Source organism: Mycteria americana, chromosome 1, assembly GCF_035582795.1.
Source record: "Mycteria americana isolate JAX WOST 10 ecotype Jacksonville Zoo and Gardens chromosome 1, USCA_MyAme_1.0, whole genome shotgun sequence".
In the NCBI taxonomy this organism is placed as follows: Eukaryota; Metazoa; Chordata; class Aves; order Ciconiiformes; family Ciconiidae; genus Mycteria; species Mycteria americana.
Genome location: NC_134365.1, coordinates 155,121,596 through 155,140,267, shown reverse-complemented (window position 1 = coordinate 155,140,267; position 18,672 = coordinate 155,121,596). Strand labels below are relative to the sequence as shown.

Here is an 18,672-nt window from a genome sequence, read left to right as displayed (position 1 = left end):
TGTTGCCTGTTTAGGGTACTAGGAGTTTCTTTATGTAGCCATAGAGAAGTACACATAGCCAACATGTCTCTTTGAAGAGGAAAGCAATGCTAAATTGTGAAGTTGCGCACACTTAATAAGCTTTCAGAATCTAATATTAAGAGCACGGTATTATTTCAAGCAGCCCTGGCATTATCATCAAAAGAAGTAACGCATCTTGAAAGTGAGAATCATGAGAAGACAAGAAGAAAATGTGGAATGCGAAAAAAAAAATTACATTATCAGGTGAAAAAAAAATCAAAATACCTTGTTACAAGTAGCTTGATAAGGCCTAAAAACTACATGTATTTTCCCACCAGAAAATAGAATTTCCTTGATGTCTAAACCCTTCTTGGCAGAAGGTTACTTTTCCATTGGGGAAAATCAGATACTTCTTGCGGGTGTCGTTTTTTTGTTTGGTTTGTTTGTTTGTTTGTTTGTTCATTGTGAATCTGTTGAGTGATACACCTAATGGAAGCTATGGTCACATTTTCCTCTATTTTCTTTCTTTCTTTTGGGCACTGCACTATGCTAGATAGGTTATGGAGGAGTAATCCTGGTCTCTCCTCCAAAATAACCTGGCTTGAAAAATAGTGGGAATTTCTTCGAAATACACACCGAGAGATTTTTTTGCCTAGTATTTCCACTTTAAAACAAAGACACCAGAATTTTGTATGGGATGGAAGTTTTGCTTTTCAATTTTCTCTCACCAAAAGCTTGTATCTGTGACTGAGGAGACTCAAAACCAGTGATACATTTTGATAACCTTAGAATTAGTGTATCCAGAAGTGTGAAGAGCATACTGAGGCTGGAGTAACAGAATTTTCACTAGAAATCAGTTTTCATTATGAATAATAGCAGCTGGGGGTGGTGTTTGCTGTGGGATTTGGTAGTATTCTTTCCAGGTAGTTCTCTTGGAGTCTTCCCTAGGCATACTCTTACGAATTAGTTGAATATTTACCAGCCATTTTAACTGCTAGAGCTGAACATTTAGTAAGACACTGGTGTGGAAAGGTGGTAGAACTGTAAGTGCTGTACTCTTCATCAATGTCATGGTTCCTGAGGGGATTCTTCTTGTTGTTCAGTGATTGCTATTCTCTGATTTTTCCAAAATTGCATTCTGTTACTGATTAAATGCAGTATTTTTCCCAAATGTTCTCCAGTTTCTTAGTGACTTGCGTAATTTCAGTCACACAAAAGCATGGGCTGGGGCATGTATCACTAAACTGACCCTTTGTAATGCTAGGTTAGATTGTGTTTTTTGGAGTTGCATATTGTTTTGGGTAATATTTTTCACTGTATGTTCTAATTATGTAGAAGAAAACTTGAAGCTTATGAGATTATTTGATACTACGGTATGGTGGTTGATTGAATACTTAAGGATAAGATGAATTAATAGAAATGGTTATATTGGAGACCATTCTAGTTTAGAAAAAAAAATGAAAATAGGAAGGGACCAATAAGTAATTGATTACTGAATTGCCTAATTTGCTAGTTACTGAAATAATGATTTGCATTTAATACTTGCATTTGCTAAATATCACAGCTTAAATGTTTGGGTTTGGATTATCACTGTAACTGATGTGAACTTGATGCAAGTTTGCTTTTGCATATTAAACTGAAGAATGGATTTAATAATTCAGAATTATTAAATTCATGTGCTTCTAAAATGAAAGACATTACAGATTAAAACAGGCATTTTCTTGGTGGTCCACTGATCACAAACTCAATACATTAAATGTCTTTCCAGTCTCATTGATATCTTTCTGATTCTCAAGGAAAAGAGAATTTGCAGGAATCCTTGAGTACAAGCCTCCTCTTTCTGCTGTTGAATAGAAACTGAAGTACTGCATTTAAAGAAATTACGACAATGAGACTGCACTTCCTGTGTGGTTTAACACTCTTGTTGTGAAATAGAGGTAGAATGGGAGTATAATGTAACACTTACTCAAAAATTCATCTTCATATAGCACATTGGGTTCCAGTGCTATAGTGGGTTCCAGTGTTCTGGAACCCAATGTCATATTGCCATAGAGTGTAGCTCTAGTAACATCTTTGTAGCTCTAATAATATCTTTGTACGTGATACTGATTTCACATTGATGAGTATACCTTCTTTCTTTGAAAGTGTCTGATACAGTCTGTTGTCCTTCTGAATTATGTAGTAAGTGTGATGAAGAGTTAGGCTTATAAAAAGCTCTGGTGCCTGGGAATGGGGCAGTAGAACTGTCATTTGTTCAAGTGGACCTTTGAATCCCTACTGTGGGCAAGATGGAGAACAGGCAGTGGTTGTGTACTGGTAAGTTGTTGCCATCTCCTTAAAACAATGCTATTTCGTTACTTTTAGGGGGGAAATAAGGAGAATGGAGGACAGAACTGCCACAGGCTTGTCATTCTACCCATCAGTTTCACTGTCTCCTCACTTACATTTTCTTTGTGCCACCAGGTCCTCATCGCTCCCATGCCATTAGAGCCCACTGCTCTTTATGCTTCACTTAGCAAGATTTCTCTTCTGCTCACTTCCCAGCCTGTCCCCAGTGCTCGCTCATCTTCTTTTCCCCGCTCCCCATTCACCGAGGAGAGAAAGTTTCCCGTTTTGTAAAGTTCCCTGTCTGTTTTAAGAAATCATTGCTGTCGTACACCTGGATAATAACAGCACCACAGCATCCTCTAGTGGCTCACTTGGTTTGCTGGACTTCTGGCAAATAGGGCTCTTCAGGTAGACTTTTAAGGGAAAAGCTATGTTGCTGACTGACAGCAAACCACTTAATTGTCTTTTGAAGATCGGCAGGAGCCTGTAAATACCAGCTATGCACAAAATGCAGCTAGGGAGTTTTCAGCCTCTGTAACACCACATGCTAAACTATGGTTAAGTGCAAGTGTTGACTTTCTTGCTGTTCTTTCTAAATGGAAACAGTCTTTGTGTCCTGTGTTCATTATTTTTTCAGAACTGTTTTGTCTGGAGATACCAAGGAATTACTGCATCTAGTATTTTCTATCCAAAAATTAACCGTATTTTTTAAACATAAGTTCTACTGTGAGCTTTTAGTAGGCGATTACTTTATAAACTTGTATGTAATCCTATAGCTCTTTCACTTAGGAGCTTTATATTCTGATCTTTAAAAAAATAATAATTGAAAAGCTCAAGGTGTTTATTCTTAATACCTTTTTTCTGATTAAAATGGCTTAAGGCGCTCTCTACCACCTCTACTGTTCTTGCTATAATGTTGTTAACTTCTGTGGTAGGTAAATAGTACCTACACAGAGAAAGGTGTAGTCGAAGGTGTCAGTGGTTCTAATTAGAAGGGTGTTCAGCTGTCTGTTAAAATAGTGCATGTACACTGTAAGAGTTTAGGACACAAAATAGCAAGGTAGGTGTAAACTGATTTTCTGCTTGTGTCTTAAGAGTATGTTATTTATAAAATCAACATTTTAAAGTCTGGCAAATACTATGCCATTACATAGTCGCAGGTTTGTGACAATGTGATTGGTAGCAGTAGAGACTTCTAGTATGATTTCTTCCATCTTTAACAATAAAAGACTGTCTGTGTTTGTAAATTTAATAAAAGTTACTTTCTTTAACAGGCTGGACTAATTGAAGCCAATGGAGAGCTTAAGGTGTTTATAGACCAAAACCTAAGTCCTGGAAAAGGTAAGAACACAATTTTTAGTAAGACTCTCCATTTCTTGATTTTTAGTTGTTATGCTTATTACTGGCCTTAAACTGCTTTCTTAGCATAGTTTTTGTAAAGCTTTTCTTAAGTTATATCTCATATGATCAGCAAGCAAACTGTAGATTTTCTGGTTTATAATTGTCTCTAAACTGCATGTGAAGTTCAGTGGTGGTTTGTCATCCCATATGTGATCTTCTCGTTAGTGTAGCTTGTGTTTAAGTATAAAGGCCAGGATGGTCTGAAACATCTTTTGGGGCACTATGTTTTAGCAAATGGGAAAAATGCAGGAGTGTAGCAGTTTAAAAGGGGTTATGACAGTTTTTATGATAGTGCCTCCACACTAGTGCAAGCCTATCTGAAATAATGTTTTGAACAGAACTGTTTTGGACTTGCAGATAATGGCTGTGCGTGTATGATAGTGTAATGTAATCAAGCAATTTAATAAAACACAGGCTATAAACTTGAATTCGATATGTAAGCTCAAAAACTAGGAGTATCTAAACATTTGGGGAGTTATGTGCTGCTCTTTGCAGTTAGCATAGTTGGGGGAAAAAACAGAAGCAGAACTTATAGTTGCCATCACAGAAACATGGTAGGATGACTTGCACAACTGGAGTGCTGCAATGGATGGCTATAAACTCTTCAGAAGGGATAGGCAAGGAAGGAGAGGCGGTGGGTTAGCCCTGTATGTTAGGGAGTGTTTTGACTGTCTAGAGCTTAATGATGATGACGATAGGGTTGAGTGTTTATGGGTAAGAATCTGGGGGAAGGCCAACAAGGCAGATATGATGGTGGGAGTCTGTTATAGACCACCCAACCAGGATGAAGAGGCAGACAAAATACTCTAAGCAGCTGGGAGAAGTCTCACAATCGCTAGCCCTTGTTCTTGTGGGGGACTTCAACTTACCAGATGTCTGCTGGAAATACAATACAGCAGAGAGGAAACAGTTCAGGAGGTTGCTGGAGTGTGTGGGAGATAACTTCCTGACACAGCTGGTGAGTGAGCCAACTAGAGAAGGCGCCCCACTGGACCTCTTGTTTGTGAAGGACTTGTGGGTGGTTGGAGGTCATCTTGGGCATAGCGATCATGAAATGATAGACTTTTCGATTCCTGGAGAAGTAAGGAGGGGGGGTCAGCAGAACTGCTACCTTGGACTTCTGGAGGGCAGACTTTGGCCTGTTTAGGGGCCTGGTTGACAGAGTCCCTTGGGAGGCAGTCCTGAAGTGCAAAGGCATCCAGGAAGGCTGGACATTCTTCAAGAAGGAAATCTTAAAGGCGCAGGAGCAGGCCATCCCCATGTGCTGAAAGACGAGCCAGCAGGGAAGACGACCAGCCTGGCTGAACAAGAAAGCTTTGGCTGGAACTCAGGAAAAAAAGGAGTTTATGACCTTTGGAAGAAGGGGCAGGCAACTCAGGAAGATTACAAGGATGTCATGAGGTTATGCAGGGAGAAAAGTAGAAGGTCCAAAGCCCAACTAGAACTTAATTTGGCTACTGCCATAAAAGACAATAAAAAATGCTTCTATAAATACATTAGCAACAAAAGGAGGGCTAAGGAGAATCTCCATCCTTTATTGGATGCGGGGGGAGGAACATAGTGACATAGGATGATGAAAAGGCTGAGGTACTTAATCCCTTCTTTGCTTCAGTCTTTAATAGTAAGATCAGTTGTTCTCTGGGTACCCAGCCCCCTGAGCTGGAAGACAGGGATGGGGAGCAGAATGAAGCCCCCATAATCCAATGGGAAACAGTTAGCGACCTGCTACACCACTTAGACACACACAAGTCTATGGGGCTAGATGGGATCCACCCAAGGGTACTGAGGGAGCTGGCGGAAGTGCTCACCAAGCCACTTTCAATCCTTTATCAGCAGTCCTGGCTAACTGGGGAGGTCCCAGTTGACTGGAAGTTAGGAAATGCGATGCCCATCTACAAGAAGGGCCGGAAGGAGGATCCAGGGATCTACAGGCCTGTCAGCCTGACCTCGGTGCCGGGGAAGGTTATGGAGGAGATCATCTTGAGTGCCATCATGTGGCACGTACAGGACAACCAGGTGATCAGGCCCAGTCAGCATGTGTTTTTGAAAGGCAGGTTTTGCTTGACTAACCTGATCTTCTTCTATGACAAGGTGACCTGCTTAATGGATGAGGGAAAGGCTGTGGATGTTGTTTACCTGGACTTTCGTAAAGTCTTTGACACTGTTTCCCGCAACATTCTCCTGGAGAAACTGGCTGCTCATTGCTTGGATGGGCGTACAGTTTGCTGGGTAAAAAACTGCCTGGATGGCCAAGCCCAGAGAGTTGTGGTGAATAGAGTTCAATCCAATTGGCGGCCGGTCACAAGTGGTGTTCCCCAGGGCTCAGTGTTGGGGCCAGTTCTGTTTAATATCTTTATCAATGATCTGGATGAGGGGATTGAGTGCACCCTCAGTAAGTTTGCAGATGACACCAAGCTGTGCGGGAGTGTTGATCTGCTTGAGGGTAGGAAGGCTCTGCAGAGGGACCTGGACAGGCTGGATCGATGGGCCGAGACCAATTGTATGAGGTTCAAGAAGGTCAAGTGCAAGGTCCTGCACTTGGGTCACAACAACCGCATGCAATGCTATAGGCTTGGCAAGAGTGGCTGGAAAGCTACCTGGCAGAAAAGGACCTGGGAGTGTTGGTCGACAGCCATCTGAATATGAGCCAGCAGTGTGCCCAGGTGGCCAAGAAAGCCAGTAGCACCCTGGCTTGTATCAGAAATAGTGTGTCCAGCAGGAGTAGTTATTGTCCCCCTGTACTGGTGAGGCCGCACCTTGAATACTGTGTTCAGTTTTGGGCCCCCCACTACAAGAGAGACATTGAGGTGCTGGAACGTGTCCAGAGAAGGGCAACGAAGCTGGTGAAGGGTCTGGAGCAGAAGCCTGATGAGGAGCAGCTGAGGGAACTGGGGTTGTTTAGTCTGGAGAAAAGGAGGCTGAGGGGAGACGTTATCCCTCTCTACAACTACATGGAAGGAGGTTGTAGAAAGGTGGGTGTCAGTCTCTTCTCCCAAGAAACAAGCCATAGGATGAGAGGAAACAGCGTCAAGTTGCGCCAGGGGAGGTTTAGATTGGATATTAGGAAAAATTTCTTCACCAAAAGGGTTGTCAAGCATTGGAACAGGCTGCCTAGGGAAGTGGTTGAGTCGCCATCCCTGGAGGTATTTAAAAGACGTGTAGATGTGGTACTTAAGGACATGGTTTAGTGGTGGACTTAGCAGTGCTAGCTTAATGGTTGGACTTGATAATCTTAAAGGTCTTTTCCAACCTAAACAATTGTATGATACTGTGAGTTCCAGTTGCCTGCAGTTCTGGACAGCTGTGTCGTATAACCTCTTCTGTAAACTGATTATGCTATATGAAGATTAGATTTTTGTCCCCTCTATTCTTAGGGGAAGGCTGTTTCCATAGTGAGACTGCAGAACTATTCTCTGACTTCCAGTTAAGTATATTCTTGCCAGTTTATGCATTTTGCTGGTGGCAGTGTTATTTTTCAGCTTAATAGTTTCTCCAGTGTGTTTACCTACTCTTTATAAATAACAATTCTGTATCTTAACAGTCTTTAGTTTGACAGGCCAACTAGCCATTGTTTCCTAGATTCCTCATTAGATGAGCTCTTTGTCCTTATTTTCATTCTTTGGATTTTCCTTATTGTCATTCTTTGAGCCTGTTTGATTGTTTTCATCAACTTTCTTGAACACAAGTGACCAAAATAAGCTCCAAGTGAAGCTTCAGTCATATTTGTATGGAGGTATCAGTAATTTTTCTGTGCAACATCATGTTTGGTTCACAGCCATCTCACAATAGATTTTGGCAAAATGGCCATTTTCCTTTGTTGTTGCTTCCAAATGATGATAGTCTGGTTTATTCTTGTGTCTGACAGATGGTGTGCTTTGATGGGCTATACTAAATAGCTTGAAATTTATTAGGACAGAGTCACCTACTTCTTGTCTGATGCTTTCATAAACCTCACTGTTGACAAATCTATTGACTTTATGCGTTGTTGGATTATGCTAGTACTCTCAGATTAACCTGTAGTCCAGTTCAGGTGAACTCCATTAGTATTATTGCTCTAGTCTTTTATATACCATTTCAGGAAACCCCTTTAAGCATTTATTTTCACAGCTTGCAGAACTTCTAATTTCTGTCACCCCCAATTTAACTAACAGTTTTTCTAGGTACATTGAGTATTTTATTGGAATCTCAATACGCTCTCTCTCTGACATTCCCTTGCCTAAAATATGCATTGGTTTACAAAACAGGGCTGTCTGACTAATCTGCCATGACCTGATTTTGAGGGAGAAAGCACTAAGGGTTAAATAACTGACACTTATTAACTGGTCCATGTGTATATTTGTAAACAGTTACACACCCCTGAACAAAAAGAGTGTGCAGGTAGATTAAGTGATCCTTAACAGCTGTACCATTTCCGTACCCCCCAAGGGCAGTAAAGCTGATGTTTTTGTCAGGACAGATACTTTTGGGGATATTTTACACCCATATAGGCATCTGTTTCTCGACCCTGTTACAGTCAGTGGAGAGCTAGTCAAAACAGACAGTGCAGTCTAGACAGCAAAAATTGGAAATGTGAATCTTCCAGTCTTATGTAGCTCTTGAAGTAGAACTGGGCAAAATAGAGGCCATTTCATTGCTTGTAGAATTTCTAAAATAAATTTGTGTGATTAAATAGTTTATTATAGGCTTGCAGCTCCTCCGGTTTGACAGTCGAGCTCTATTCTCAGTGTATACCACCATAAATAATACAAGCAAACTAAGCTATCCTCAGTTAATTTCTGCACCTCATTGCTTTTAGGGGAGTTTTGTAAAGTTAATGGACAGCAACTAATTCTTAATATTGAGAAGAAACAACTGTTTCTCTTGGCTCAATCGTTTTATGTTTCTTGCCTCTAACTTGTCTGTGTTTTATATGTAGGCTCTGTAGTCTTAATCAGAGCTTAAAATGACCAATATTTTGGCACTAAACTATTCAGGTATCAGAATTTATTAACTGAAGTAGTACTTACTTTCTGTTGCCACTTTTTTATAATTTTTAGGGTTTTTGTGTAGTCTTTAAATGTTGGAATTTGAAATGTAACTACTATACACAAAAGTACTATGTGCTTTCTAAAAGTAGCTGTCTACATTACATGCCATTATATCAAAAAGTCCCATCCTCCGCTGTCTTGCTAAGTTTGTGCAAAATTTCTCCTAATTTCACAATGTAGAGGATTCAGTCCACAGCAATAGATAAAAAACACAGAGTAGGCTTTCCACAAGGTAGCAGAAGTGTGTCTGGTATACTACTTAGGATGAATTGAAGGAGGTCAGGAAAGAATCTTTCTGTTCTTCTCTGGTGGTCATCATTAAAAGTGTGTGTGGGGGGTATCTCTTTTTTTTTTTTTTTTTTTTTTTCCTTCCCTCCTTCCCCTTCGAATTTGTATTTCGTAAAAGGAAGGAGTCTTTTCTGGAAATTGCAAATCAGTCACAAGGAGAGTTTGGGAATACGTTGCATTATTGATACAGGATCAAATCTCCCTACTGTGTCAGATGAGTGGTTTGCTTAGCCCAGTCTGCTGGCCCTGACAACAGTAAAAGGGGCAGGCTCTTCAGGGAGAATGCAGGAGCCTGGCTACTTTTTGAAGTTCATTCCCTTTACACTCTCACAGCACTCAAGGTCACTGGATTAGTAATATCAGAGGGTGCATTCCAGCATCTTTTCACAGAAGTCCGACTTTGAGAGACTCAGCAAATTAAGAATACAACCTCAACAAGAAACTTACGACTTGCTTCAGTTTCCACACATTGCCAGCCAGATGTGAAAGGAGGAGGAGCTCAGCTGTCGGAGAAATAAAGGCTTTAGCGGGGTGGTAGAGGACAAAAAATGACTTGTCCACTGGGTCATAAGGACATGCTTGCAAAAACATGGTTTGAGAGAAAGAGAGTAGAATATTTTTCTTGAAGTGGTTCTGTAACACTTCATCAAAGGTCTATAAGGTGAATACCAGATGAAGTGGTAGGTATATGAATCAACTATGAAAGATAAGCAAAGGTTGACTTTTCTGGCCCAAACAGGTGGTTATGCAACAGTTCTTACAGCCTGAACAGCTTCTGCTGCACCAAATAGCCTGAGAATGGACTTCTGTAAATTTTTAATCTGCACTGGCATTATCTGGGAACTGTGAATAGGTTATTTTTAGACTGGGTAGAGTATGTAGCTGTTGTTTCTTAGATGAATGATGAAAAGGGGATATAGCTTATCTTGCTACGCTGAACACTTATGCTGCACAACCTCTTGCTCAAAAAGTCCTAAAGGTGTAGAATCTGGGAGAGAGAGGGTATGTTAGGGAATTATCTCTGCATGCAAGTCCTGGTCTTACATTCATTCCCTGTTTATCCACTAATATCCACTGTCAGAAACAGGTTACCAACCTAGACAGACTTTTTACTTCAACTAGTGGGGACATGCCTCAGTCTAATTCGTTTTGGAGAGACTGGTTTCAACCATGAACTCGGATTAAGATTTTTGTTTCTAAAGCAGAGAGTGACTTTATCTGTTTTAAGAGGAGAAAATAGTAACAAATAAAAATTGTTTAGTTTATAATGCATGTAATTTGAGTAAATTGGTCATGGACATAAAATACTGTTCTAGAAAATGCTCTAAAAAAGTCTTCAAAACATCTTTAGTGTGGAATAAGAGGGTATCAGTCTTTATATGTGGTAGAAATGAGCTGGAAGCTTGTGCTTCCTCCAGTGCTTGTGCAACTTCCAGAAGAGGTTGGGTGTAAATTCACCTGTGTTCTCTTGATACTCCTGTGTATTTCCATTACTGGAGTGTAACACCTCATTTAGCCCTGAAAAAACAGCGTTCCATGGAGCTATTCAAGCAAGGTGCAAGTTTTCCCTTATATTAAGATGACGCCATTAGCTCTGCTCACCGGAAGAAGATTTTTCTCTCTGCCTACAGCTCTTCTTTCACCACTGAGAATTTAGTCTAGAAGGCTAATTCTTAAAAGTTGAATCTTGGGAAAGTTATCAGTGGAGCGATACACCAGTTGTCTCAATCCCTGTTTGATCTAAGGCCATATTGATTCCCAGATGTTACAAATGTTTTGGAAAATGTACTATCTTAATTTTTTTTCTTCTTGATGGAAATGCATATGTTCAGGATAAATTTTTTTACTATTTGAGTATTTGCCAGTCCTTGGATGAGGAAATTTAGGTAATACAGGTTTTCAGTATGTTTGGCTACAGGGTGGTGCTGTTGAAAAGCTCTAACTTCTCCTGGAAGGACATGAGGTATGACATTTACATCTTAGTGCAGCTTTCCTGTTAAGCACAAGGTCTGCTGAGTTTGTAGTCTGGTAGGGTTTAAGTGGCACAAATCCCCAGATTTGGTCTAGAGTGGTTTAGTTTGGCACAAGTATGACCGTGAAAGGTTTGGGGTAGTTGGTAACCAGGAAGATGGTTTCCTGGTATAACCCTGTTCAGGAGAGAAGCGGCAATATAATGTGCAGAGAGTGTTTGAGAAGGGAGGTGTTTGTTTCAGGAAATCTGAGCAATGCCAGGTGCTTTTAAAGTGTAGCTTTGCTAGTGACTGCTAGTGAGTTAACAGGCGCAGCAAAAAGCTGTATATTCAGATGTCCTCTCACTGATGAACTCTAATAAAGCCACTTGGTTTTATATCTGCTGCTTGTCCTGTGCTGTTTTATTTGCTGTCAACTTCAATTGTGACATTGTGGAGGAATGCTAAATCCTGTTGGAAGCGGTTGCAAGTTTGCTTGGATCATTCTGAAATACCCAATTGCATTTTTTTCCCTAAAGCCTCAATTGCTGAGAACATCATTACACAGGGCCCTTTCCTTTGCTTGTTACCCTGTATTCAGGAATAAGTTTTGTAGAAATTGTGCCTAAATTAATCCCAGTAAACCCTCAAATTATAATCAGAAGCAACGTTTATAAAAATTTCAAAGGTCAAGTGAAGAAAAGCTGTAAGGGCACCCAAAGTATTATTTATAGCTCTGTCTCTTTTCTGGCAATAATAAAAAGGATTCTGGGGGTGCTGGTGGACAGCAGGCTCCATATGAGTCAGCAGTGTGCCCTGGCAGCCAAGAGGGCAAACTGCATCTTGGGGTGCATCAAACACCATATAAGCAGCTGGTCAAAAGAGGTGATTATCCCGCTATATTTAGTGATGGTGCAGCCTCACCTTGAGTACTGTGTGCAGTTCTGGGCCCCACAATTTAAGAAGGATGTGAAGGTCTTTGAATGCATCCAGAGGAGGGCAACAAAGCTGGTGAAAGGGCTGGAAGGCATGCCCTGTGAGGAGCTGCTAAGGACTTTGGGCTTGTCTAGTTTGGAGAGAAGGAGGCTGAGGGGTGACCTCGTTGCTCTCTACAGGTTCCTGAGGAGGGGAAGTGGAGAGGGAGGTGCTGATATCTTCTCCCTGGTATCCAGTGGTAGGATGCATGGGGATGGTTCAAAGCTGCACTGGAGGAGGTGCAGGCTGGACATTAGGAAGCATTTCTTTACCGAGAGGGTGGTCAAGCACTGGAACAGGCTTCCTAGAGAGGTGGTCGATGCCCCAAGCCTGTCAGTGTTGAAGAGGCATTTGGACAATGCCCTTACCAACGTGCTTTAACTTTTGGTCAGCCCCGAAGTGGTCAGGCAGTTGGACTAGATGATCATTGTAGGTCCCTTCCAACTGAAAATACTCTCTTATATTCTAAATTGCTTTATCCAAGGCAGAATAAGAGTGTGGTTTAGTTGTGGAGTAAAATTCCAAAGTGACTTGATTTGTAATTGTTTGCTTCTTGCATACCTTAGTTACAAGGCAAGGATAATCTCATTTGGATATTTTAGTTGTTATTTTAATTTGTTTCCATTCTGGGATTAAAAAAAAAAATCATTTTTGTTAATTCCTGGCTTTGTTTTGGATATCCACCTGGCTAATTGCTTAAACCTGAAATTGCTAAAATTCACTGTGTACATGGACTTTGAGTCATAATTATAATCCGAATTCATTTTGAGAGTTAGAAAATACATATGGGTTGGAAGGATGGAAAGAATTTGTAATAGGTGCTGAACCAGTAAAACTTCCTCACGAGTTTGTGTCTTCGAAAAGTTATTTGGCAATGAATTTTAGAGACTTAGAAATTTTGCTGTTCTGGGAGGTTGCATTTTGAATAAAACTGCTACATTCTGGTCCTTGCTATATTTAGATTAGTGTTGATATTGAAGTATTAAATAGAACACTGTTCAATTCTAATCCTGCCCCTTCCTTGTGCAGAAATTTAGGTGAAAGAAATTATCTGCTTCAGATGAGTGCAAGGGAAAAGATAACCAATGGTATTTAATATTGTTTTGAATTTAAAGTTCTTAAATTAATTTTAAAATTACTCAGAAAGAAAATTTGGATCTTCTCTCATGCCAGTAGGTGGCATTATTGGTATGTAACCAGAAAGTACTTGTAAAAGATGTCTTTAGCTCCTTTCACCTCTTACACTTTAAAATAAGTTTTCACATTTTAAGGGCATAAAGAACTTTAGTTTTGTTTTCATTTCAGATTTGGTAATTGAAAAAAATTGAAGTCAAATATGTAAACTTTTAAGGGGTATTTAGACTCTTACATTTCAATGCTGCCTAACTCCCTATTTATATGACAAGAAACTTTTTGCAATGTAATGTTATTGTTAATTTTATTTGCAAGATAAACTCTCCCTGATTTTTGGCAGTGACTGGAATTGTTCCTCTGGAACAGAAGTAGAGATCTATTTCAGAGCCCGTGATTCATGCTTTAGCAAACAGATACATGCCTGAACATTGGTTATAAAATGCCTGTGTATTATTGTAGCTGAGGTAAATCTAAACAATTATTATCATCTAAAGTCAAGCTCAGGAAATAAAACTGTTGCTGCAAATAGGAATGATATTTTGAAAAGTCTAAAAAGACATTTAAAAAGTCTAAAGGTAGACCACAGTTTATTTCAACACAGACTTGGAAAGACTGGTTTGTAATAGCTAAAGTATTACTAGTCCTATCTAAGGATGATGAGAATCACCTAAAAGTCTGAATTGATGTAAGAGATTACTTAAACACCTAGTAGTAGTACTACAAACCGGGGAAGATCAATGTCTTTGTAAAAGTGCTCAGAATTGCTATATGACCATGTTTGCTGTCTTAACAGGGTGGTGTGACTTGTTCAGTAGGCAGAGGTATTTTTACTTGACTTGACACACAGCTAGAGACAATCATCTGTGTGTTGTCAAAGCTTATGGTAGGTTGATACCCTCAGAAAGAGTTCAGTGTTTTCTGAAAATTAGCACATAACTAACTAATCATAAAATACCTATGACATTTGCGAGAGAGACGTTAAAAACTGCAACTTCACAGGAATCACATCTGAGGAATCAGCTCCTAGGATATAATTGTTGCCTCTGTCTTCTTTCCCAGATCTTCTAAGTACACTTTTTATACATATTCTCTATGTATATGTAATCTAATAATCTAAAACTTGTCACGTTGATGCTTTTGTGGTAAATAGTTATTTTCTTTGAAGGTGATGTGGACTGGATAAAAACTAATGTTTTTATCCTAGCTGTGTCTTCAAGACTCCTCTTGCACTTGGAAGAAGGCAGTGGTTCAGGTTCAGTGATTTAGGGTAGATTTTGTAAAGCAAAATGCATAGAAAATAAGGTAAACAGTCCTTGAGGGAACTGCTTGGCATTTGATTTCCATTTCATCCGTATCTAGCGTTGGGGTTGAACGAGGTTGTTGTCAAGCATTGTGTTGGTCGCTGTATTGAGACAGGTTATAATGGGTGTGAGAGTTCGGTACGCTGTTTCCTGCTGTCATGATGCTTTGAGGCAGAGAAAGAGGTGGAAGCCTGCCCCATTAATTCATACAGAAAACTTTTCTTGTTATGATGTTGATATGATACCTTGTTGTTCCAGGATGTTTCTTTTAGACATTTCTTTTGTTACCTCTTGTTCAGTGATAGTGGTGTAGATAAGTTGACGACTTCCGTCAACTTATTTGGTTGTGTCCTGACTGCCTTACCACCTTTCTGTAGCTCTGAAATTCTCACTGTCTGTGCATTATTTCTCACCTTGACTTGTAGATGACATTCTGAGCTCTGCTTCACTGCTGTCCAAAACAGGATTCATTCTCATCTCTGTCTCAGCTTCAGAGATTGCGCACCTGTGTTTGAACTGCATGAAGATTTGGTGCCTTCTAGAGATTCTTCCACTCTCTAGTGAGCTTTTTGGATTTTGTTATGTGGAGTCTTCAAAGGCACATCTTTACTATTATTTCTGTGTACTAGACTGTCATGTTGAGTAATGAACTTAAGTTTTTCCTAAGAGCTGCCTTCCTTATGTTTCAGTCTCCATGATGAGCTTCCATGAGGTCTCCCATACCTTAAAAAAAAAAACCAAAACAAACCACCACCAACAACAAAAAAAACCCCAAACCCAACACAAAACAAACTTGGGGGTTTTGTTAGATTTCTATTGTTTGGTAGTGCCTTGAGGAAGAGAACCTGTAGCCTGGTCACTGGGCAGTTTCCGTTGAAGCCCTGGAGCTGGAGTTAGCTTTGGAAGTTTCCATGGTGGCAAAGAAGCCAAGTAAAAGTGGGCAACTGAAACTTTCAAGTGCATGGGATAAATTACTCTAAGGCATATTGCTGTCAGCTTTATTGACAGCAGCTCAAACAACTGGATAGAACGGTACTTCTGATTAATGAAAGATGTTTTAGAAGTAGCTCATCTTTTTGTAATTCTTGCATCTTTTTTTTTTTTTTTCATATTGGAAATAAATGAATTGCCTTGAACAGAATCCAGAGAAAGTTAGAAAGCTTCTGTAAATCTGCAGTTCTGAATTACTTCAGACTGTGGTTTTCCTTTCTGTTTGTAGGAGATGCAGATGCTTTGCTCTTACTTTACTAGGGAGGAGAGTACTACTAAAAGGATACTGAGCTGCCAACTGCATGGCTGAACTAGCCAAATTCAACTTTCTTAAGTAGAATAGTGGCAAATAAGAAATAGCTGAAGATGGCATGAAGACAAGTAGAGGCCATGACTAAAGATCAGTGAGCCTAACATAGTCTTCTAGAACACTATAGCAGTGTCTGTAATAAGGCCCATGACTTATTACAGATAAGTAATGTCACCCAGAGGCCCTGAGAGAAATCTGTAATCTGATTACCCAAAGCTTTTCAATTGAAAAAAGAACTCTGCAAAAAATAAGGTGGACTTAAGCAACTTTACATTCCTGTGAGAGACCCTGCTCACTTTTTGATTACAAACTTGATAATTTTTCAGCCAATCTTCTACTGAGACCAACTTGGGGTTGGGGGGTGGCACGGGAAAGAGAGGGGCAGATTGTGCACTTAAGACTAGTTTGCTTTTTGTTATTTAGGGGTTTGTTTATTTTAAGCAGTTGGTCTGATGGACAGGTTTGGAGCTGGAATTAGCTTTGTCTGTATTTGCTTTACAAAATGGTTACAGTATGGAATTTTGTTAGTGATATTGATGTTGAATTCCCTCTCCTTCTCCTCCTATCTCTTCTGTTACCAAAAAGAAGAAAAAATCCACATACGGAAGACTGCCAAAACTGAATCTACAACACTTTCCAGATAGTTCTCATAGTTTTTGTGTAGTCTTATATCAATCATTTGCATCTTAAGCAGTACAGGTACTCTGGCTTTATATAAATTCTATTCCTCATAACTTTTTTTTAAATTCCTGAAATAAGGAATGTAGTGTTCCAGGTGGCACTTGGCCTTCTCAGAAGTGACATTAGCAATGGAATCTAGTGTCCGTGTCACTTCCTTAAATCTTCTTGTTCATGGAAAATCTCACTGGTCTCTTTTGGTGTCCCAAAAGAGACCCATCAGGCTCTTCAACTGATATTCTCATAGTTATGAGTTTTATCGGGTAATTGATAGTAATACTATCTTTCTGAGAGCGTAAGTCATATTTGACTTGTATTGAGACTGTCTTAATAATATTGCTGTCTTCGAGTTGTGTAGCTGTTGTTAGGCTAGATTCCAGCTGCTCTGTTAAAACCATCAATTTCAAAGCTAACGTAATTAAGACAAAAGTTTGTAGAGTTCATAAGAGTGGTTATACTGCAAAATGGAATCTGCAGGGTTAATTTTCTTCAGACTTTTCTTAAAATAACCCTTTAACCTTCAATCATGTATTTACTTACAAAGTGGTCTGCTGTCAGAGTTCGGTTGAGGCTGTTGCAGGAGATGGTAGGAATTACTTTGCATTCTGACAAATCACTCTCTTCTCATTCTGCATGTTCTTTTTCTGGGATGTAGTAATTCCAAAAGTGCTTGCAAAATTACCTTCTTACCAAATCCAGTTCCACCATATACAATATTGCTTCTATGCTAGAAGACAGACTGGCAAGACTTAGTTTGTTAGAAACGGCATTATCAGGAAACTGTTTTGTTTTTCAGTTGCCTTCTGTTGTTGCATCACTCCTATTGCTCTCTCTTCCACAAGTAAAGAAAACATAGACAGATTACATCAGAAAATGGTACAGCACCTAGATTGAATGGGCTTTCTGCTCCTGAGGCAAAGAGTGCCTCAGCCCAACCTCTTTGATCTGAAACACCAAATTCAAAGGCACTACTGTTACATGAACTGGAGCCGTCAGCTTTTAGACAGATCTATTGCTTTGTCTGCAGAGGGCACTCCTTTCTCTAATTTTAGATGTACCGTGTCTTTTTCTGTGGCATGTCAAGTTACGTAAAATGTTCATAATTGCCTGTATCACCAGTCTGTTTTACTGCTAAAATTCTGCAAGGGATTTTTTCTTTTTGGTAAAGTTTTGGGTTTGTTTTCATATGCAAGCAAAGGTCTGGTCCAAGAGTTCTGCGCTAAATGCAATCAGTAACCAAAGAAGGCTATTTACCACATACTCTGTATGAAGAGAGCACTTACTTGGAAGAGTTTGTAGACAGATAAATAATAAATTTTGTTAAAGGGTGCTGCTGCTTTTGCTGTGCAAGTTTTTTACTGCATTACTCCTTGATCCCAAGTTTGGAGGCATTCTGGAACTTCGTATTGATGAAGTTCTACTTTCATTAGGTTTAATGATTGCTTGTAAGTTACTAAGAGTAGTCTTCCAAACTGATGATGTTTGGAAGACTGAGAATTTAAGTAGTAGTAATGTCCTTCAGTATAATTTTATTGTGTGCTTTACCTGGCCTTTTCCGTATTTTGTTGAAGTCTTTAGAAGGAGAAAAAAAGAAAAGTGTCAGGAACTTGCAGTATATTAATATGTGTTTGTTTTGAAAAGGAAGAGGAGTTGGTGCCAGGGAAGCTGTTTGTAAACTTGTGGTTTAATTTTTACATGCTGGTATGCACACTGTATGTTGGCCACAAAGTACAGGATTATTTGGATTGCAGTGATTGCTGTAAGAGTAATTAACAAATGATTAGTAAAATTCCTTTGAGAAACCGAGCTGTCAATCATTTGCAAAGCTAAGTTAATAAAGTTATTTCTTCTTGTATACTTAAAAAACAAACAAACAAACTACACACACAGAACCACTGTGAAACCAGAGCATTATGAGCCTTTGATGAAAATGCAGGTGGGTGAGAAAAATGTTTGCACATCAGGTAAATGAGAAAATAGTAGGATACATTTAGGCAGAGACAAATTGAAAATACCCTCAAAAAAACCCAACTCCTCTGTCCTGTTGTCCGCCCTTCCCCGCCCCCCCCCCCCCATTGTTGAACATTTATGCTCTTTCCTAGTTAGTATGACATCTTTTATAGGTTGACTTTGACTTTGCTTCAGACTGAAGTGTGTGTTACTGTTCTTCCAGTTACATTTGCATTTCCTTGCCAATCAGTTTGTGCCGTATAGAAAGATGTAGCTTGCAGTTTCTGTGTAGAGCCAGGTTGGTTCAGTTGCATGAATTAACTCTGGCACAGCACCACAGG

General features: G+C 39.6%; 1 protein-coding gene across 3 annotated transcripts in view; it reads left to right on the top strand.

Moving 5' to 3' along the window:
* Positions 1-18,672, top strand: part of TFDP1 (transcription factor Dp-1) — a 56,522-nt gene that overhangs the window by 10,715 nt on the left and 27,135 nt on the right. For all 3 annotated transcript variants that reach the window (XM_075525347.1, XM_075525359.1, XM_075525337.1), the window contains exon 3: positions 3,603-3,669. In XM_075525347.1, the coding sequence (XP_075381462.1) occupies positions 3,603-3,669 (67 nt within the window). The remainder of the gene's footprint in view (positions 1-3,602; positions 3,670-18,672) is intronic.